The sequence below is a fragment of the Phocoena phocoena genome, chromosome 15 (genome assembly GCF_963924675.1).
Source record: "Phocoena phocoena chromosome 15, mPhoPho1.1, whole genome shotgun sequence".
NCBI lineage: Eukaryota > Metazoa > Chordata > Mammalia > Artiodactyla > Phocoenidae > Phocoena > Phocoena phocoena.
The window spans coordinates 10103100-10125936 of record NC_089233.1 but is presented as its reverse complement, the minus strand read 5'-3'; the positions used below and the strand labels follow the sequence as shown (position 1 = coordinate 10125936).

The 22837-nt window shown below is 35.3% G+C and overlaps 1 protein-coding gene and 1 pseudogene across 2 annotated transcripts in view; one reads left to right on the top strand and one right to left on the bottom strand.

Annotated features, from left to right (window-relative positions):
- The window catches only part of GTF2I (general transcription factor IIi), a 96538-nt gene that overhangs the window by 29720 nt on the left and 43981 nt on the right, over positions 1-22837 (bottom strand). Inside the window, exons 9-13 of one of the 2 annotated variants that reach the window (XM_065892041.1) lie at positions 17231-17290; positions 15147-15203; positions 13179-13241; positions 4762-4872; positions 3585-3650 (exon numbers count right to left, since the gene is read on the bottom strand). In XM_065892041.1, coding sequence (XP_065748113.1) covers positions 3585-3650; positions 4762-4872; positions 13179-13241; positions 15147-15203; positions 17231-17290 — 357 coding nt within the window. The remainder of the gene's footprint in view (positions 1-3584; positions 3651-4761; positions 4873-13178; positions 13242-15146; positions 15204-17230; positions 17291-22837) is intronic. The other variant, XM_065892042.1, reaches the window with a different exon arrangement.
- Positions 9398-9687, top strand: LOC136134463 (elongin-C pseudogene; annotated as a pseudogene).

Below are 22837 nucleotides of genomic sequence, written 5' to 3'. Positions count from 1 at the left end.
AAAAGAATAATCATCGAATACATACATATTGCTTTGTAACTTTTATTATCACTGCATCAGAAGCAAAATAGTACAGAAGAACTAAGAGGAAAATACCACCAAAGATGCCAGCACTCTACTTAGTCAAAACTGCAACGAAATAATATATTATTTTGAAATAATGTAGATAGAGGCAGACTTTCTACTCAAATTTGAACCATAAATGACCCCAGAAAAATAAACCAGCTGATTTCAGATAATACATACAGCATATAATGAGAAGTAATATTTTAAAAACATAAATGTTCATGTAAAAAGGATTTTTAAATAAAATAACTGAAGCAGAACGTTTTTCTGAACTGTAAAAAGTCATTTACCGAGAGTAAAATAATACAACAACTGCAACAAGCCAAATGCACAAGGAATCTTAAGAAACGAATCCAATGAACAGACTTTGATGGTTTTATTAAACAAACTACAAAGAGTCAGTTTTTCTAAACAACAGGGGACATTTAAATATCACTGGGTATTAAACAGTGTAATGTTTTTAGGTGTAACAATGGAACTGAGATTAAGACAATGCATTCCTCTCACCCAACTTGGAATTTTACAATTTAGAGTTTTGAGAGGTGAAATGACATGATGTCTTGGACATCAGAGTTTTAAAATGTTCTTGCATCACAAAGAGGACAGGAAAGGACAAGAAAGAAAATATTATAAAATATTAAACACTGTTGAACTTGGGTGATGGATATTTAAATAGAGGGTCTTTGGAAGTATGAATTTCGTAATAAAAAGTTTCAAAAAGCATCAGTTTACGTTCATCTACAACACAAGCACATTTTTAGCTAGCATTAAAAATGGCAAACATTTTGATACTAAGTAAAGCCACGCCAAATTCTCCATGACTACATAGCAAACACCACTAATTCTTTCAAAGGTTTCTAGTTCATGTAATTAACATATAGCACAGTTATATAAACTGCTTTCCAGTGAACAGAACAGCACAGATGCTACTGACCTTGCCAGAAAGGTTCCAAAGCAAAAATGACTATGGTGGACTCCCCTCAGCCCCTGCTCCCTCAGGAATCACCTCTCAGAACAGGTCCACTTTTTTGCTGGTATTTTATGTAAAAGTTTACTTGCTAAACATTAATCTTTGTACTCAAGTTTCAAGTGTACCATATTACACATTAATTCTGAGTTAGATTTAATATCCTTCGTTGATATACTACATCTGAAAATCATATTCACATTTAACAATGAAAATACCTTCCCCGAAGGCAATTACCATTAAAGATGCTTTGAAATTATGAAATGTGAATATTGTTATCATGATTTCACACTGATTGGTAAACATTATTCTCTTACATGCAAAATAATCAAATAAATATATCACCATCGTAAGAGAAGTAAAAACATAACCTTTGCTTCTATGAGAAACACAGAAATTTATAAAACTGTGGTAAGTAAATTACTTTTATTCATAATTGTACTAAATTAAGAATACAATAACAAAAATATAAACAGCAAGCATGTCTTACGTACTTACATCCCAAGTATTACAGGAAGCACTTCACAAGCACTATCTCATCTATCTCATCAAATCTTCAGAGTAGAGCTATAGTTCTCATGCCTTTCACAAATGGCTCAGAGAGGACTAAGAGAACACGGCCAGACAGTCTGTCCCCACAGCCTGTAATCTTAACCACCACGTCATAGTGCTTCCATGTAGAAAGAATATGTTGTGAGCTTTTACTTTGAAATGGTCTAAATAAAATCACAGGCAATAGGACTTCCCTAGTGGCGCTGTGGTTAAGAATCCACCTGCCAATGCAGGAGACATGGGTTCCAGGCCTGGTCCGGGAAGATCCACATGCCGCGGAGCAACTAAGCCCATGCGCCACAACTACTGAGCCTGCACTCTAGAGCCCGCGAGCCACAACTACTGAAGCCCACATGCCTAGAGCCCGCGCACTGCAATGAAGAGTACCGCTCACCGCAACTAGAGGAAGGCCGCACGCAGCAACGAAGACCCAATGCAGCCAAAAATAAAATATAAATAAATTTATACAGACAAAAAAAAAATAAAACAAAATCACAGGCAGTAGACTCTGACTACTGAAACATGGGAAAAATACTGAGAACCTTAAGAAAATAACTGAAAATATTAAAGAAGGGTTCCCTGGTGGCACAGTGGTTGAGAGTCTGCCTGCTGATGCAGGGGACACGGGTTCGTGCCCCGGTCCGGGAAGATCCCACGTGCCACGGAGCAGCTAGGCCCGTGACCCATGGCCGCTGAGCCTGCGTGCCCGGAGCCTGTGCTCCGCAGCGGGAGAGGCCACAACAGTGAGAGGCCCAAGTACCGCAAAAAAAAAAAAAGAAAGAAAGAAAAAAATAAAGAAAAGCTTACTGAATTCCTCATGAAGTCTACTCTAATTCTAGATCCTCACTGAGGACTGTTATAATCCGTGATAGGGAACTGTTCACGTTACTTAAAGTAAATAAGCCCAATGTGGTTTATCATTTAAAAGCTTCACTTAGAGGGGCTTCCCTGGTGGTGCAGTGGTTGGGAGTCCGCCTGCCAATGCAGGGGACACGGGTTAGAACCCTGATCCGGGAGGATCCCACATGCCGCAGAGCAGCTGGGACCGTGCGCCACAACTACTGAGCCTGCGCTCTAGAGCCGTGAGCCACAGCTACTGAGCCCACGCACCACAACTGCTGAAGCCCGCTCACCTAGAGCCCGTGCTCCGCAACAGGGGAGGCTGCCGCGGTGAGGGGCCAGCGCACCGCGGCGAGGAGTGGCCTCCCGCTTGCCGCAGCCAGGGAGAGCCCGCGCGCAGTGGTGAAGACCCAATGCAGCCAAAAGTAAAAATGGATAAAAGAGATTTATAAAAAATTAAATTAAATTAAAAATTCACTTAGAGAAGCTCAGTAATGCAGGATAGCACTACAGACTTTCAAGTTACAATTCAGTGTATTATACAATTTTACAGCTTCGCCAGTCATTTGCAAAGAATTCTCCACATTTAAAAAACCCAACAAAACAGATATTTTTAAACAATTTTTGCTATTTCTAGGTGAGCATCTGATACCAGGTGATAATAAATCTTGTTTCTCTGATTACTATATAAAGGTAGCTATAGGACGGAATATGAAAATAAAAGGAAAAGAGAATTTGAGATCTAACAAACTCAGGTATCTATCAAGAGTAGGGAAAATAAGGGCATCTAGATGAATACAAGATTTAACACATCAGGTTTAACGAAGACCATTGCTTAAGAAAACACTCTTCAGTTAAATCTCCGAGATTCAAGATTTTGCAAGAAATATATAAATAAACTCCCAAACACGCATGCTGGAAGTTTAACGGAAATATTAATTGATAATTAAAGAAAGGAAACTTCTAAAGCTTTGCTGTGATCTGGAAAGAAAATTTCTAATATTTGGACAGGCACTATCCACTACCTTTCCAGCGACAGATAAGGAAGGAACGCACAAACTCTGGTAGAATGGGACTTGCTCACATTAGATGAACAGTAATTCCATTGTTAAAAAGCTTACGGACAAAACCTTACAGGAATTTTTGAGTTTAGACTTACCATACTTTCTTTCAAACAACTCTTCAACTTGTTTACGCAGGTCAGTAATTCGAGCATTCCATTTCTCTGAAAATTGAGAGAAAGTTAAAACTCAATGATAAATCCCTGTTTGGAGGCACTAATATGTTCTTAAGATGACCCAACATCTAACGACTTATTTTCTACATAACATATCCTGATTTTTAATAATCCACCTGTCTAGGTCCTAAGGACTTTATCTTTTTTTGCAGTTCTTATAACTGGTTCAATGAGAGATTATAGGGTTGTTTAAAGATTATTTTCAGAACACTTCATACTGAGTACCTCTTTTTAAACTTATAAATTCTGAAAAGCAGGAGGGCAGAAAAGACCCCGTCAATTAAACACCTCAAAGTGAGGCGAAAAAGAGAAAAGTCCCCAAGACTGTGCAGGAAACCTTCTAAAACATGTCTAAGTTGCACGGAAATAAGACTTTATATACAGTTGCAACTTATAATAGCATGCTAAAGAATATATATAAACGTACTATATATGTAACTTCAATTTATATTCAGTAATTATGACTAAGACAACTTAAAATATTAAAGTACTATTTAAAAAACATATAAAGCTAAATGTTCTATTTATTCAAAATATGGATCACAAACACATCTTGCCACTAACATTTGACTTAGTCCCTTCAAAAGGATACCACTGTGGTTTGATTAGATTAGAGGCCAGCAGTTACACAAAGCAAGAAAAATTAATATAAAAATTATATCTGAAATAAAGAAGTGATCCAAATCTCAAACAAATAACTGAACTACTAAGTCATTAACACTGATTTTTAAGTCTACCCTTTTTTTTTTTTGGGCCACATTACGGCTTGTGGGATCTTACTTCCCTGACCAGGGATGGAAGCTGGGCCCCAGCAGTGAAAGCATCGAGTCCTAATGACTGGACTGCCAGGAAATTCCCTTAAGTCTACCAATTCTAGTTAACAACAGAAGATACAATGTCTTATGCTTTGGTAGACACAAACATGTGTAAGCAGTGTCTTTAAGGTTACTTCAAACTGTCCATGGCTTTCCTCAGCTTAGATTATAAGGCAGTAATATATTTAAGGCATCCTCCCCAAAGAATGCTGTAACTCTTCAGTAACAGAAAAAGTTCGGAAGGAAAAAAAAGAAAAGAGGACCACATTTCATTGACAACTTACCAAAGTTGAACTCCCTCACTTTCCGTTTGCCGGCATTGGCAGGTTCTGTGACTGGCGGCTGGGGAGGCTCATTGCTCTTTGGTCTCTTGGTAGGTGGAGAATAATCATCATCTTGAAAAAGAAAACTATCATCACTGGAGGAACAGTCTAAATGAGTGGCAGCCACTGCCTGTAAAATTCTCAGCATTCGAAAGACGTGGGGGGGTTTAAATGCGACTGGGACAGCAACCGCTGTATCTGTGTTGCCATTTTCAGCGTATTTTTTCCCAGTTACATCTCCAGCTTTCCTACTCTTTTCGGAGGGGCTCAAGTGAATAACCCTCGTTTTCCTATGTCTTGCTCCTTTTTTTTCAGTTTGCTTAATCTGAATTAAGTCATACAAATTTCCCCTTCTCCTAACTCCTCTCAGACAGCTGTCTAGAATTATAGTGTATTTTAAGTCTTCCAAGAAAAAGTTTTAATGGAGACAACTACCAACAACTATACAAATATATAAGAAAACGGGGAGAAAATATATCTTGAATGGAAAAATATTTAAGCTTATACAAAATTCAAGCATACATAAAGGAGGTTGGAAAACTGTATGTTAAAAACTTTTAACCAACAAAACCAAAAGCAGTAAGATTATATTATTTGTGAAACAGGTATTGTTGATTCATCCAATACAATACCCACGTATGGAGAAAATGAGCGATCATATATTTAATCACAGAATATAGACTACCCAAGAGTTTGTAGTAAGAGTTCTTTGCGGCTATGCCTGCAACTCAACTCTGCTGTGATACTTCAATACATCTGGTGCTAGAATAAAGGACACTGGATCAAGTGAGAAAAGCTATCGACTGTCATCTTCTCCTGGTCCCTGAAAATATCAGTTGGCACATTACTGAGATTTCTGCTCAAACACCATCTATAAATTATTGAAAATACCATTTTCAGATATCTATACTTTAAAAAAATGTGGGATGAAGAAGAAAATAATCACTGGGTTAAAGGCAACAGCAGTAACAAAAAGATACGGTAAGATACACTAAGTTCCCCTTTTCAGTATAACTTTCATTCTCATTTTATAGCTAAACAAACAAGACCAGAGAATGCTATATGACTTAACCATGTCATATGCTAGACAGTGAAGCTGAGATGAAATTATGGGTATCATTCTTTCAGCTAAACAGGTTAACTCTCAAAAAACAATAAGAAATTCAAATTTAGCCTAATATACAATGATGCCTTGGACAGCAATGGATAACTTTTATATACTTTGTATGTTAATCAAGGGAAAATCTGACTAAAGCCTAAAATACTTAAATCTCATTCCTATCATAGCATCAGAGAACACAGACATGGCTGCCCTTGTTCACTGACTTTGGGTTCTTCCTTTACAGACAAAGCCTGTGGATACCAAAATCCACGGATGCTCAAGTCACTTATATATTGGCATATGATTCACATACAACCTACGCACATCCTCCCTTACACTTTAAATCATCTCTAGATTACTTCTAATACCTAAGACAATGTAAGTGCTATGTAAATAGTTGTCTGGCACATGGCAAATTCAAGTTTTGCTTTTTAGAATTTTCTAAAAAACTCTTTCTGAATACCTTCCATCTGCAGCTGTTTAAAGCTTGCAGATATGGTGGGCCAACGGTAACGTCAAAAGATATTCTGATTACCGAAAATCATTTACTGACTGACTATTCAAACCAGTAAGAGAAAAAGGTATCAATGTCACTGATACCAGATAAAGTCATATTAGGACCCATTTATGTGCTGGGAAAGGGAATACTATTTCAGGAACAAGTTATCATATAAACAACTTACGACACTACAAAAACTTTCACGCGTTGAATTCCACTGTAGAGACCCATGTTCAAATCCAGAAAAAAACAAAAAGAATTTGTAGTAAAAAACAATTTAAAAATGACAAACTACCAGTAAAATAAAACTTGACTACGTAACATGGGCTCATAATGATTAAACTACTACAAGGATTAAAAATGGTCAAAAGATTCTTAAATAGGTTATTAAATAATTAGATTCACACCTAAGTAGATACATTTTGGAAAACATATTAGGTATTTCTCTAATGTCTGGCTTTCAATTCTGAACACAGCTGACAAAACCCCCCCTTTTCCAATTTCCAAAGATTTTTAGACGCCTGAGAGTATTTTCAGGCTAATTTGCAAAGGGTAAAATGAAATATACTCATTTCACCTATGAATATTGTCAAAGCATTTTAAATGCTTAGTATTAACACTTCTTTACAAACATTAAGCAATGACATGTAAAACAAAAGTATCTTCCTTACAGGCTAATGCAGCCTAAATATCTCTATAGATTATCATTTAAAATTATTGCTAATTGAATTATATAACATGAAAACGAAAAGGGTATAAAATAAAATATAGCTTTAGGATGGTAATGAAAAGTCAGTGCTCTATTATATTCATCCCAATTGTAATCTGAACGGTTTGAAATTGAGGCCAAGGGGAAAGGGCAAGAGAGCTTTTCTTTAGTGTCCAAGACCTCATTTGTTCAATCAGATTAACTTATTTTAAAACAAAAGGATTTAATAGTATAAATATATTTTATAAAAGTAACCTCATCGACCATAAATAGAAAAAAGACAAATCTAGGAGAGTGTTTTTTAACAAGATAACAAATGATTTAACAAAGACTGTAAAATATTAAAAAGTGATTATCACATTTTTCTCCAGTGACAAATGATGAAGTCAATCTATTAAATGTAGAGATGAAATGAATCATGTGTGATGATAAAATACCACAACATAACATTTTATTAAAAGACTAACACATTTATTTATTACCTGATTTTAGAGTGTTTTAATTCATATGAAACATAGAATTAGATCAAGAAGAGCTATGAACTCAACCACACCTTCTATTTTTTCTTGGACTCTCGCAGCAAAAAACTCTGATTTTGAAAAAGTATGAAAAACTGTTACTCTTGACCTCAAAATCTCTTTCACAAAGGATCCAAATTATTTCTCTGTAGCAGAAACCAGTCTGCCTCTAACAATCAGTCCAGCAGGCAGCACTGTTTTCTAACTATCATGGCGCTTCAACATTATAAACAACCACTTTTGTGTAAAAAGACACGTATCTCTGGACACTTCCAATTTAAGCCCAAACTAAAAATATTTACATCATCAAAACTAAAGGCTTATAAAATGAATTTCAAGATATTTTAACATGCAAAAGCTGCAATTCAGTGAGAAATATGTGACAGCTATGCCTCAGTCTTAAAAACAAGCCTCTCGGGCTTCCCTGGTGGCGCAGTGGTGGAGAGTCCGCCTGCCGATGCAGGGGACACGGGTTCGTGCCCCGGTCCGGGAAGATCCCACATGCTGTGGAGCGGTTGGGCCCGTGAGCCACGGCCGCTGAGCCTGCGTGTCGGGAGCCTGTGCTCCGCAACGGGAGAGGCCACAACAGTGAGAGGCCCGCGTACCGCAAAAAAAAAAAAAAAAACAAGCCTCCCACCCCTTGAAAAAGGGCAGTAACAGACCCTAACCCAAAATTACTATCTAAAAAAATCCTGTTTTCCTTTTTGCAACACACTTACAAATATGCCTATAGATAACACAGACCTCAGAGCTAAAATGTGTTACTAAACTCATCCAATTCTTGATGAATGCATTAATAGCATATAAAATTTTTTTCTGATACTCTTTTCAACATAATCAAATTGGTAATGTTTTATCAAATAATCTGACACCTATTCAAAGTAAAAGAAACAAATCAAAATAAACCAGGCACTCTTTCTCTTAATTAATTACCCCTACACATTTCAAATTAATAGATGGCATTTTCCACCCATGGACCCAGGTCCCAAATCCTCCAAAAGTCTAATTTTTACATAATAATTGGATGCTCACTAAGTGATTGTCAGCAACTATAAAGTTGAAAATACAAAGTATTCAAATGATAACCTGCCCAATTACATAGATTCCATGAACTCTCATGTGACATTTATAAGATAAGCATAATAAGTAAACAGTGACAAACAGCAAAGACTATTGCTCTATCTTCAGAAATGCCCAGAATTCGGTCACTCCTTACCCCTACTGTCACCATCCAGTTCTATAGCACCTCCCTCTCTGCCCTGGATAACTACAATAGCTTTGCTTCCACTGTGGTCTGCTCTCAGTCTTTACAGCAGCCCTGTTTCTTCAAAAAGGAGGACAGAACTTATCACTTCTCTGTTCAAAACTCTCCAATGGACTTGCCCATCTCGTTCACACCTTAGCACCTAGTACAGACTCCAGCACATACAAGGTGCCTGGTGTTTGTGGACTGATTAAATGAACATTTGAATAGTGTAGTCCTTAATTTTGTGCAGCAGCCAAGTATTTATGAATGTCCTAAGCATAAATTTCATGAAAAAGGATACCATCAGAGGATGAAATCCAACTATTCAAACTCTAAAACAGTGTTATCCAAAGTGGCCCTGGCATAGGGCTGTGGTGGCGCACGGGGACCCGGTGCGGTGACAGTGGTTGCTGCGGAGCTGATGAGAAACTACTAAAGTTCCTGTGGACGCAAAGCAGAATTTCATAAGAACATAGTGGATGGAGAAGAGAAAACCTACGGTGGCTGTGAGGGCCCTGGTGCCATGCATGTAAAATTGATATCTTTGGATAGTCACGAATTTACTGTAAAAAGAGAACACGTGCTAACATCAGGAACAATAAAAGCCATGTTGAGTGGCCCAGGTCAGTTTGCTGAGAACGAAACTAATGAAGTCAATTTTAGAAAGATCCCTTCACGTGTGCTATCAAAAGTATACATGTATTTTACCTACAAGGTTTGCTACACTAACAGCTCCATGGAGATTCCTGAATTCCAACTGCACCTGAAATTGCACTGGAACTGCTGATGGCTGCAAAGTTCCTAGATTGTTAAATAAATTATTTTTAAAAAACCAAAAAAAGTATGGTCCATATGTAGGTGGTATTGTGAACTGCATTCCGGTGTGTAAATATTTATGTATATTTTTCAATTTATTTAAGAAAGAAAATTTAAAATTTCAAGAAGAGTCTTACTTAAGAAGACACAAAATTAAACCTTTTTAATCTATTTAAAATCAACTTGAAGGGACTTCCGTGGTGGTCCAGTGGTAAAGAATCCGCCTTCCAATGCAGGGGACTCAGTCTCAATCCTTGGTCGGAGAACTAAGATCCCACATGCCGCGGGGCAACTTAAGCCCGCGTGCCACAACTACGGAGCCCGTGTGCCTCAACTAGAGAGGCAGCATGCCGCAAACTACAGAGCCCACGCGCCACAACTAGAGAGAGAACACCCGCACACCACAACTAGAGATAAGCCCGCACGTGCCACAACTAAGACCCGACACAGCCAAATAAATAAATATAAATAAATAAATTAAATTTAAAAAATCAATTTGAAGACAAATTAAGTTAAGAAACAATCAGGGGGTTAGGCCACAGCAGAATAAACATGTGTGAATGACTCAAGTTCGGGGGAATATGCACTGAAAGTGAACTGCACTGTAAGGAGACCTCTTCTCAAGCAAAACACTTCCCGTTATTAGCACACTCATGACAGCCAGACCTGAAACAACTCTTAGGTAAGACTGTCTCTACACTTATCAAAGACATGCATGTGTCAGAGACCTGACAACAGTCTGATTTTACCCAGAAATGTAGTTGTGATGTTTATGAAATTAAGGCACGCACAGCCATATTACTCCAAGGGGTATTTCCCAAACCTAAGTCACAGAAGTTATACATGCGCACCACTGTCTTCAATAACAAATTGATCATCACAAATGGAAGAGCACATCTCAGCTCAACAGACTATTTCCTGCAGTTTAACGTGTCTGTGTCAATCTCAATTAAACCTTTCATAACGTCACATAATTGCAAATAAAGATATCAAGGTTAAAGTACTGTGGAAAATCTTACAAACTTACTTGATGACAAAGTTTCTTTTTTCTTTTCTATGAACTTTTTGGGAAATGCAGAAAGATACAATATGAGAAAACAAAAGTCACCCCCAGGCAAGCAGGATTATCTTATTTCCTTCCAAGCACAAGTATTTTCCTAAACAAAACTAACATAGTTCTCTAGATACACTTTTCCTTTTAAAGGTGACTTGTTCTTGAAAGGCAGGTTTTTGTTTTTTATTCACTAAGCATATTACACTAGGGGTCTTTTTTCAGATCGCATATTTTTTTTAAAAAGTTACCATTTCAACGCCAATGTATTTTTTCTAATATGAGAATGTATCAAAATTTAATTTTCTAACTATGGATATTTTCCTAGTTTCTAGCATTTTATAATCTTCTTTCCAGAAAAAAAATACAATATACTTATCAAAAAGATGTGCATGTGAGTTCTCATTTGACCTGCCTTGTTAGTATCACAGATTACATTTCACCTTCCTTTAATGTATGGATAACAATTAATTAGCAATTTAATTAGTTGGTATATAATAGTTTGTTCATAAACACATATCCCACAGAAAATGCTACCCTGAAAAGTAATTACGTTACACAGACCTGGTATTTCACTGGTCTTCTGAACATAAGGCAGCAGCCTAAAGAGCAAAATTCTACTTGTTGACAAATTTGGATGATGTGTCAAACTTCTGGTACTATGTCTTAGTTTAAAAGAAATGGGATTTATCACTCCCTCCAAAGAGTTAAAACTGAAAAGATAAACACACATTTCAAGTTTATGAGCCATTTATTTCATAATTATCTTGACATCCCTTTAAAGGTTTTATACTATTAAAAACAAGTGTTTATTTTCTAAACAATTCTAACATAGCCTTTATGTGTTTTAAGATTTGTTTTCAGATAAATCAATGTGGTTATCAGTCCTATTTAAAAGCTTTATGCTAATAATTTTAATCATCAATTTTTCTTCTCTCTATAGGAAGGAAAAGGTTCTTAGTGTTCATAATATAATATTTACAGATTTTCTTCTCATAGTTGAGTTACAAATTAAAATGCAATTGAATTCAATTATTGTGGACTTCCCTAGCAGTCCAGCGGTTAAGACTGCAACAGGCTGGGGTTCGATCCCTGGTTGGGGAACTAAGATCCCACATGCCGCCCGGTGTGGACAAATTAGTTAATTACTTACTTACTTGACTAGAAACAATTCAAAACTGCTTTTAGGTTAGTAAAATTATGTTAATGATAAAATATGTATATTAAATTGAGATGTTAACACACAAAGTATGAAAAATTTCTGATATTAGGTAAAAGCCACCAATCAACTTATAGTTTAGAAGCAATGAAGACAAACACTTTGAATAGCTTGAAGTAGCCAAACACCATAAATAACCAAGTGGACACCAGTAGGAGACAGGTTATTTAAAAAAAAAAAAAAAAAAAAAAAAAAGGAAAGACAAGATAGCAAACCAAGAAAGGTTATGTAGCAGTTAAAAAAAATAATAATGATGAAGTACCAAGATGTAAAGTTATGGGGAAAAAAACTACGGAAAATGTGATATGTGTGTATTTTATTTGTTCATTATAATGCTGTATGCTGAAAACACCCATATATTTTCGCAAAACGAAATATGCGTGGGTGTATATATACATCAAATTATTTTTAGATATATACACAATAAAGTGACATCTACCACTGAGTAGAGGGTCACTGGAGTAGGGCGGGGGTTAACAGAGCTGTATTTTTACCTTAGAGAAACCTACTTTGAGGAGAAAGAACTTATAGAGGAATAGTGTGAGATAACTTCAAAGGAAAAAAAATCAATACACATTTAATAATTATTAAATATAAAGCATGATACTGTTAATAATTTGCTGAATCTTTAAATAATTCAGGACAAACTGGCTCATCTGCATTCATGCATTATCTTTGAAGAAAAAACTACATTTGAAGCAACTTTAACTATATAGAGAGATTAGTTTCGAATATTTTTGTAGCTGCTGCTTCCAAAGTTTTGAAGGACAGATTATATGCTAGCCTCTAACTGCATTTTATGGGGGAAAACTATCAACACCTTCTCCTCCACTTCACTAAGGTAGACACAGGGGTTCCAGTACTAATTAAGTCTCTTGTATCACACCCAATAAACAGGTTATAAATCTGTTTTTGTGTGCATCCAGTCTGGTCATAGTTTTCGCTTTTTAAAAATTCTCTATTCCCAATGATAGAAAGTATATAGGTTGGCCTACTGCTCATTTTCACGGCTTACTTTTGTTGTCTAAAACTCCCAAAAGCACTGGGTGTGCTGGTGGGATATGGGCTGCTTTGGTCACACATACACATATATGCTTCAGTTTTTTTTCACAAGTTTCCTTTAAAAATGAATGAAATGCATACTTAGCAATGTGAATGTGACAAATATTTTTATGACCAGAAGTAAACTTTTGGAATCAATGCTTTTAGATAACTAACCTTCAATAGTCACCTCAACTTCGGGGTCCTCACTTGTTTCTGAAGGGACATGTTGAGTAGAATCTTGAAAAAAATAAAATTCTAAAATGACATTCATTATAAAGCACTTTCTATTATGTTCCAACATTTTACTGATTTGATATTCCAAAAGCAGCCTACTATAAAATTTTACTGGCATTTTAATTCATCTCATATTTGTTAAGTTAAAATATCTGACCCTTTTCATTGTAAGTAGGGATAAAAGAAAATAAAAAGTAGAGAAACTCTGGAAAACTATTAGACAATACCAAATTACCTGCATTAATGGACTCAAAAAACTTTTATTTTTAGAGGAATAAAATTATAATGAAGTCACAATTATTTTCCTGCTGTAACTAGAAGACACTAGGATAAAAACAAAGGTTTTATTATTCTTTTTAAACTATTTCTCCTCTCCTTTCAGAAATCCTAGGAGTGGCTTATATTGTTAAATAAAACCACAATCAAATTTTTTGCAATGGGGACCTTCATATCAAAACAGTGACTATAACAAATGCACACAGGACTGTATCACCTAACTTTATATGCAACATACTTTACAAAATTAAATATTTGTGTTACTACACAAAACAAATGTACATCAGAATGTTAGTGCTGGAAGCTCAGCTAGAGAGTATCTTCATCAACTCTCTTTTCATTTTGCAAAGGTTGAGAGATTAATTGATTTGCCAAAGATTATGTTTACTTGTTAGTAAAGGAATAAAGAACAGAACCGAACTTCAATTCGACTCTATTAACACTGCAATATGACAATAAAAATTTCCTCAAAAATAAAGTAGTTCAAAGCCTAATATCTAATTCACATTGCCCAATGAACCCCAGTACAATTTGTCTTGTATACAGGTATCTCCTTGCTGTAAATACTGCCCATCCAAAACAGAGGATTTTGTTACAGAGGAAATATCTAATTACCTACACACAGTAAAAGAAAACAAAAAAAATTTCATCCACACCATCATCTATTAAAAAAACTCAACAAGAAATTTAAAATATTATTTAAAATGAGCATTTCAATACTTCTGCAAGAAATGTATTCCAATTAGAATACTCTAATTCTACAACTGAATTCGGAAAGATCAGTCAACTTTCCAGGGACCTTCAGAACTCCCTCCACTCGAAGAAAGTAAACGATCAAATTACTGATTTTAAAAAAATAAAACAAAAAAGCAAATATAAGGAATAAAAAGGTACAGAATAGAGTTCCTTTTTATTCTTAAAAAAAATAAGGCTCAACACAACCAGTTTATGTGAGAAATAATAATTCTAAAACAATGTCCAGTTACCGTAACCAGTTATTTTCCTTGGGAGAAATCTACAAAAATTCTTTTGGAACTATCTAAACGGCTTAGCAACAGGAAGCCATTCTGCATGGTAACCATTTAACTCAAGATTCCAATAACTAAAAAAGCTGTACCATAGTTGAATATCCATTCAATCCTACAATCAAAGGAGGATGGCTGGCTAAGAGACAAAGCAGTCCACGGGGTGGCTGTGGATATAAAAATGAGCCGAGAGGAGATCTTTCTTTCATTAATCGTATGGAGAATACATTACCCTACTTTAAAAAATGGTACTAATAGTATGTTTTAAATGAAATATGAACAGAGCCAGTAATAATTTTAATTCTAACTATCAAAACCATTCTTTCAAAATATGGCAAAAAATGACCAAGAAAAAATGGGCAGCATTTTGCATCATGAAGAGTTGTACTTACCACTTAAGTTTTCCTCCCCATACGCTTTATTATTCAGTACAGTAAAAGAGGTATATTAAATATCATCTTAGGACTAAAACACAACCTGTTGGCTAAGAAGGCATACCATAACAATCATCATTTCATTTCCAAAGAAGGTGTTTTAAGGATAATATTCTCTATAGTACAGAACAACATAATACAAATACAGCAAGGTAAAAATCCCTGTATCTAACCTTCTGCTGGTACTTCCATTTCCGTTCCTTCATTGCCCTCTGAAGAATGATGGCTTCCTAAAAAGAAAATATACCACATATAATAAACCAATAAAGACTGATATTGGAAGAAGAGATACTAGGTAACAATGCAAATAATAACATGAATACAAACTGATTCCTTAACTCCTTAGCAGTTAATACAAACAATGTTATCTAATTCAGAAAAACATGTAACACTTCTGTATGAAAGCTCAAAAAATTATTTTAAAACGTACATATATAGATTAAACTGAAGTAGGTTTGGGGATTTACTATTAGTTACTGGAACTACACAATATAATTACTGATAGATGTTAGAATTTGAGAAGTAGAATAGTATGTTTCAAAGTGCCATGCTCATCTGTCAGTGACACACACACAAAAACACACACCAGAGTAAATTTCTTCTTTGCTCATAGACTCTATCAAGGCTAGATAAACAAGTTCAGGTTGGGCTGTGAAATGTTTCCTGCTTTCCATTTTTACTATGGTGGAAGCTATGGAAACTCAATCCCCATTATTTAACCAAAGTTGCACTTAAAGGAAACTCATAAGTTAAAACTTAAGATACTACCTTTAGTCTCAAAAGCATTTTAATTCAGGTAATATAATCTGCCTGCTTCTAAAAACTGGAACATAAAGCAATGTATCAGGTTAGGCAGTCAAAAGGTAAACAGGCTCATCCTACCAGAGAAGAAGCTTTACTCATAAATAGGAAAGAAGTAATCTAAAACCCAAGAGAGCCAATCAGGACAAGTGCCCGAACTGCCCCAGAATATTTATCCTCTGTCCTTAAATGTCTGAGCTACTAACATAGAAAAGACTGAAAATCACTGCATTCGTGTATAAATAAAAATATATTACCTATAAGGAAGAACAAAGCACAAAGTGGGAGGGGAAGAAAATCAGGTCTATTTTGTCATCCATTGGTAACTAATTAAAGAAACTATACTAAAGGTACAACTCCCAGACACAGGTTTCAAATACACTTTATCTTGATTTTTAAAGAGCATTGACTACAAACACTGTCATTCAGTGCCTAGCACCTTTGAGTTTAAAGTGCCATGCAAAGACAAAATGTTTTTGGTTTTCAATGTCTAACTTTATGGTGCTATAATTATCTTGGGATTCTTTTCCACTTATTTCATGTTCTGAAAACTCACCTGAGCTCAAAACACTAGATAAATCTATAAATCTGTAGCCATGAATTATTTCTTTATTTAACTTCTTAAATACACTTTCTCAACACACAGCCCCCACCCCCCAATTAAACGTTAACATTTGAATTTATGGAGCATTGGGTTCTTTGACTATAATGCCAAAGAAAACAAAAATGTGAGGTCAAAACAATGAGAGATAACGGAGAAGAGGCCAGTACTTAAAAAGGCAAGATTGGGTAAGAATAAGAAAAATTAAGGTGATTGTCCTACCCGGTCAGAATATTACAAGAGTACATGTAAACAATGATTCTACGTGTACTTTTTGTTCCTTAAAAATCTGAAATAAGCAATTACATTTATATTAAAAGTATAGCTAAATAAAATAAATCTTATGAGCTAAAAGCCAGAATAGACAGAAGTAAAGTAAAAGCCAGCACAAACAGCCTATGATCATCAAGTTAGGGAACACTACACAGAAATTCCCGAAGAGGTATTCAATCAATAAACTTAGGGATTTACAAATGATATCTTACAACCTTTCTAAAAACTAAGTATCAACATGACCTTATTGATATTTACATTACTAACTATGCAATATAAGCCTTATTTCTGACTATTCTGATATAAGGTATAAATGTGTACTTTACCTTAAATATGAAAGTGTGTCATGTACCCATTTCGAGATTCATTACTAGATTCACAAAAGGGAAAATTGGTTTTGAAAAATTGTTGCTTGTGAAGTTCATTTATATGTTTAAAAAAAAAAAGGCCAATACATTTCTTTTTCCTTTTCCATTTAGAAAAGTAATAATACAGATATAAATACTAAAACACAGTCTGTCCAATATAAAGAAACATTAAATAAGAACAGTATGTGGGAAAATGGAAGTGAAAAAGTTATACCTTGCAAAGACTTCGAAAGGGGGAGTTTGTCATCAACATCATCAGTTTCAGAAGGGCCTGCTTTGGGATACAAAGATAATACTTCAAAAGTAATCCCAAAAATGTACTTTGGGTCACTTCAGCAAACAAATTTGGGTGAGAGATATGGAATAATACAGCCTTTTCATGAACAAAAAAGGCAAAAAAAAGAAAAGAAAAGAAAAAAAAAGACTGACAAAATGAATGGTGTCAATTTATGGTCTTAGTGAATGGAAAAGGTGTATTCAGATAAACTCATATATAGACAGTCAAAAGAAATTTTGAAAATGACTAACTCGACATGAATTGAATGGGAACAATATGTCTAAAATGGTGGATATGGGTAATGTTCATGACAGCAAACTGCAACTTTTACTTCATACAGATTATAAGGGCAGGTATATCTTACAAGGTGCGTTTGTTTCTTCCTTGCCAAATATTTGGCTTAATGTTTTGTCATACTGAACAAAAATGCAGAATCAAATTGTTAAACCTTCCTCAGAATCTCTAAAATAACACAATTAACCTATCAATAAGCTTGACTCTCCACTGAAATAGAAACATGACAATTAATTCAGAATCCTCCCTTCCTGAAGATCCATAAACGCTTTTTAATAACTTAACGTGGTTTTTCCGAATTATGAACATACAACGTATTTTGTGTTAATTAAACCTTCACAGAATACTATAGATTTTGACAACACACCTGCATGTATTATGCTTTTAGTGAAAGTAATAGATTTAAAAGAGAACAATGACTACTTAACATAAACATGTCCTTGCATTAATATGAATACAAACCACTTCACTACCTCTGAATATTTTTTGGAAAATAAGACTTTTGAAAGGCTTTGCAAATGCATGACGGATTTCACTAAGAGGCACAAAACTACACTTTATAAATAAAGGACACAGCATAGAAGAAAACAATTTCATAGAAAACAAAAATTATTTGTATTTGGAATCTCAACTAAGAGCAAGATGATAAATGAAAGACACCTGAATTCAAATGCCAGATTCACTGCCTCCTAGTCATGTGATCCTGGGTAAAAATATACAGAAGAAATAAATTAAATGATAGCTAAATGTACTAACTGACTTCTAAATACTGCTTTAGCTGCTTTTCCACAAGTCTAGCTATGTATCATTATCGATATTGTTCTGTTCTAAATTATTTTAATTAGGTCCTCTTTAAGTCAATAAAAGTGTATTTCTTAAGATTCCCACTGTGTAGAATTTCTATTTTAAATAACATGCTTATTATTGACTTCTAATTTAATTACATTCTATTCGGGGAATCCTTTAAGGCTACCTGTGAACAAATATGAAGTCAACTTTTGTAAAAGATCCATGTTTTGTAAATAAACATTTATTTGCTGGGTAAAGAGTTCTGGATATACAACAACTAGCTTATGTTTGTAAATTTCAGAGTTCAAATACTCTATTTACCATTTATAAGCATTCATCATTTGTTAAAATCTCCCACATGACTCCATTTACAAATTTATCAATTGTATCAAATTATATCAATTCTTTATTTAGACTTTTGAGGCTACATTGTTAGGTATATACAAATTAATGATTATCCTATTAACTTAATGACCTATTAGTATATAAATTATATAGTCTTACTCTTCATAATTTGTTATCTTTTTCTTTTTTGGCCTCAAATTAATATTACTAAACTTGGGTTTCTTTTGGTTAATATTTGCCCAGCATACCTTCACGTATCACTATACTACCAAATTATGTTGTTTACTTTTAAGCATACATGTTATAATAGCAAATGACTTGGACTCTGTCGTAAGATCAGCAGCACACTTCACCCGCACAACTCCGGGAGTGTCTAACAGTCACTGCAGACAAATCACTTTCCCAATGCTCACATCTGAGCACATCTTAGAGGAAAACTGACAGGTACACAGAGATGTGTCCAAGCCTATTTTGGAATACCGAAAGTTTTGGAAGAAAACATAAATGATTTTAAGTGCGAGAATGAACACATGAACTTCAGTAAAATCACACAGGTAATTGTCGCAATGATAGTACTAAATCTGTACGTGACAAAAATAGGTCAATCTCAAAAACTTGTACTGAATGACGTACAAGAACATATACAAAACACATAGACAGTATGATACCATTTGAGTCAAGCTTAAAAACAGAAAATGTAATACATAAAATGTAGGTGCCTGGATACACATACAAAGATGTTTCCGTGGGAACGTATATGCATTTAAAATATAAAATCGTTATCAGGAAGGACAACCCTCAATTTCAAGAAAATGGTTAACTCAGGAGGAACAGAGAACAAAATGGGAATTGGAAGGGCCTAAAGAAGGGTGTCAATAACATAGTTAACATGTTATATCATGTAAGGTTCAGTAAACCTGGGCAGATGTATGTCATGTTTGTGGGTTTTAAACATTTTTAAAAAGCATTTTAGAAATACCGCCAGCCATCTGTATCCCTGCATTCAGCATCTGCAGATTCAACCGACCACGGATCAAAAATATTGGGAACAAAAAACCCCAGAAAGTTCCAAAATGCAAATTTGAATTTGCAGCATGCTGGCAACTATTTAGCATTTACATTGTATCAGATATTTAAGTTATCTAGAGATGATTTAAATAAAGTACAGGGGTGGGTGTTTGTGGGTTATATTCAAATACTACACCGTTTTATATAAAGGACTTGATCATCTGTGGGTTTTGATACTGGGGGGTGGCCCTGGAACCAATCCCCCTGTGGATACCAAAGGATGACTGTACAATACAGCAATGCAAATAATGGACCTACAAGTACACCCAACAAAATGTCTCACAAATTACATGTTTACAGAAGAAGCCTGATACATGCTGACGGATTCTATTTATATGAACTACAAAAACAGACAAAACTAACCTAGGTTATTACAAATCAGGACAACGGTCTGCACTGGAAAGAGGCTGCCAGGAAAGGAGCCCAAGGGAAAAGGAGCTTCTAGCATAGTGATCCCTAACAAGAGATCTTCAGAATGCATGAAGCAAAGTGAAAGAAGTGGAAGGAGAAATAGACAGAGGCAGTTGGAGATTTCAATACTTTTGTAGTGGATAGAAGTAAAGAGAAATGCCAGTGCAGATATAGCAGGCCTGAATGACCATCAAGCAACCTTAACAAAGCTGAAATAACTGAAATTATACAAAGAATGTTCTCCAACCATAATGGAAATAAACTAAAAATCAGTAACAAAGCTACCTGACAAGTCCACAGGTATGTGGAGATTAAGACTACACTTCTACAGGGAATTCCCAGGCTGTCCAGTGGTTAGGGCTCTGCACTTTCACTGCTGAGGGCCTGGGTTCGATCCCTGGACAGGGAACTAGGATCCCACAAGCCATGCGGTGCTGCCAAAAAAAAGAAGAAAAGAAAAGACTACACTTCTGTGTAAACCAGAGGACAAAGGGGAAATTAGAAAATGTTTTGAAATGAATGAAAATAACCAGAGTTTATAGGGTGCAGTTAACTAATGCTTAAGAGGGAAGTTTACGGCATTAAGTACTTATATTGGAAAATATTTCAATGATTTAAACTCCCATCTTAAGAAACATAAAATAAAACCAAATTAAAATTAAAGCGACCAAAAAGAAAGAAAGAAAGAAACATAAGAGCAAAAAATCACTGAACTTTTGTAAAAGCTAGATCTCTGAGGAAAAAAGAAAAAAATTGAGAAAGTTCTAGAGCAAGAGCAACGGTTCTCCACTGGAAGTGATACTGTCCCCAAGGGACATATGGCAACGTCTGGAGACGTTGTGGATTGTTACAACTAGGGAGATGCTACTGATATACATCTAGCAGGGAGAGGCCAGGGAGGATACTAAACATCCTACAATGCAGACCATAAGACAGATACTGACAACAATGAATTGTTTGATCAAGATGTCAATATTGCCAAGTTTTACGACAAAGCCCTGAGCTAGAATGACCAATAAGAAACAAACAAAAAAAAGACACAAACCACTATAATTAAATTACTACAGACCCTGCAAACGTTAAAATTTAAAAAAAGAAAGAAAACTTAAGACAAAGTAGACAAATTCCTTAAAAGACACAAACTGCCGACTCTTAATCAAGAAGAAATCCGTAACCCGAGCAGACCTACAATGATTAAAAGAAATTTTAAAATTAAAAAAATGGAGCAAAATTTTAAACTTTCCATTAGAGAAACCTCAAGGTCCAGGTGGATTCACTGGCAAATTTTACCAAAAATATATAGAAATGGAATAATATCAATTCTACAAAAAATTCTTCAAATATATCATTTCCCAATTCACTTAGGCCAGTATTACCAAAACCAAATAAGGACATTTACAAGAAAAGAAACTTCTAACTAATATCTCTTAAGAACATTTGAAAATGTTCTTAAGAGACATTAGTCAGAACCAACATTTGAAAATTAATGTTGATGACCATTTTAACAGACTAAACGAGAAAAATGATGTAATCATCTCCAGAGATACAGAAAAGACCTTTCACAAAATTCAACAACCAATCACCATAAAAGCTCTTTACAAACTCTGAACTGAAGAAAATTTCTTCAATCTGATGAAGGGCAACTACAAAAAACCTACAGCTTTCACAGAGAAAAGATTTCCTTCTAAAACTGCAAACGAGGTAAGGATGCCTACTCTCACTACTATTCAACATAACACTGGAATGTTGAAGAGCTGGTGCAATTAACACAAGAAAATGAAAGGGAAGAAATAATACTGTCTACTTACAAAATCCCAAAGATTTTTTTCCCAAATAGTTGCTATACTAATAAATGAATTTTAACTAGGTCACAAGATACAAGGTCCATATGTAAAAGTCAACTGTAGTTCTACATATTAGCAATAAATAGTTGGAAGCTGAAACTGTAAAAGAACAGTACACCATTTACAATAACACTGAAAAACATTAAATACTTAGATATAAATCTTACAAAATATGTACAAGACCTGTATGCTGAAAACAAAGCACTGATGAAAGGAACCAAGAAAGAGCTAAATAGATAAGATACATATATCATGCTCATGAATCAGAAGATTCAATATTAAGATATTCAACCTAAATTAGTCTATAGATTCAGCACGATCTCCGTCAAAATCCCCATGGTGGTGGTGTGGGGGGAAGGAGGAAGGACTTCCCTGGTGGTCCAGTGGTTAAGACTTCGCCTTCCAATGCAGGGGGTGCGGGCTTGATCCCTGGTTGGGGAGGTAAGAAGATCCCACATGCTTCCGGCCAAAAAAACAAAACATAAAACTGAAGCAATATTATAACAAATTCAATAAAGACTTTAAAAATGGTCCACATCAAAAAAAAAAAAAAATAAAAATCTTGGGCTTCCCTGGTGGCGCAGTGGTTAAGAATCCACCTGCCTTGCATTGGCAAGGGACACGGGTTTAAGCCCAGGTCCGGGAAGATCCCACAAGCCGTGGAGCAACTAAGCCCATGTGCCACAACTACTGAAGCCTGCGTGCCTAGAGCCCATGCTCCACAACAAGAGAAGCCACCGCAGTGAGAAGCCCGCGCACTGCAACAAAGAGTAGCCCTGCTTGCCGCAACTAG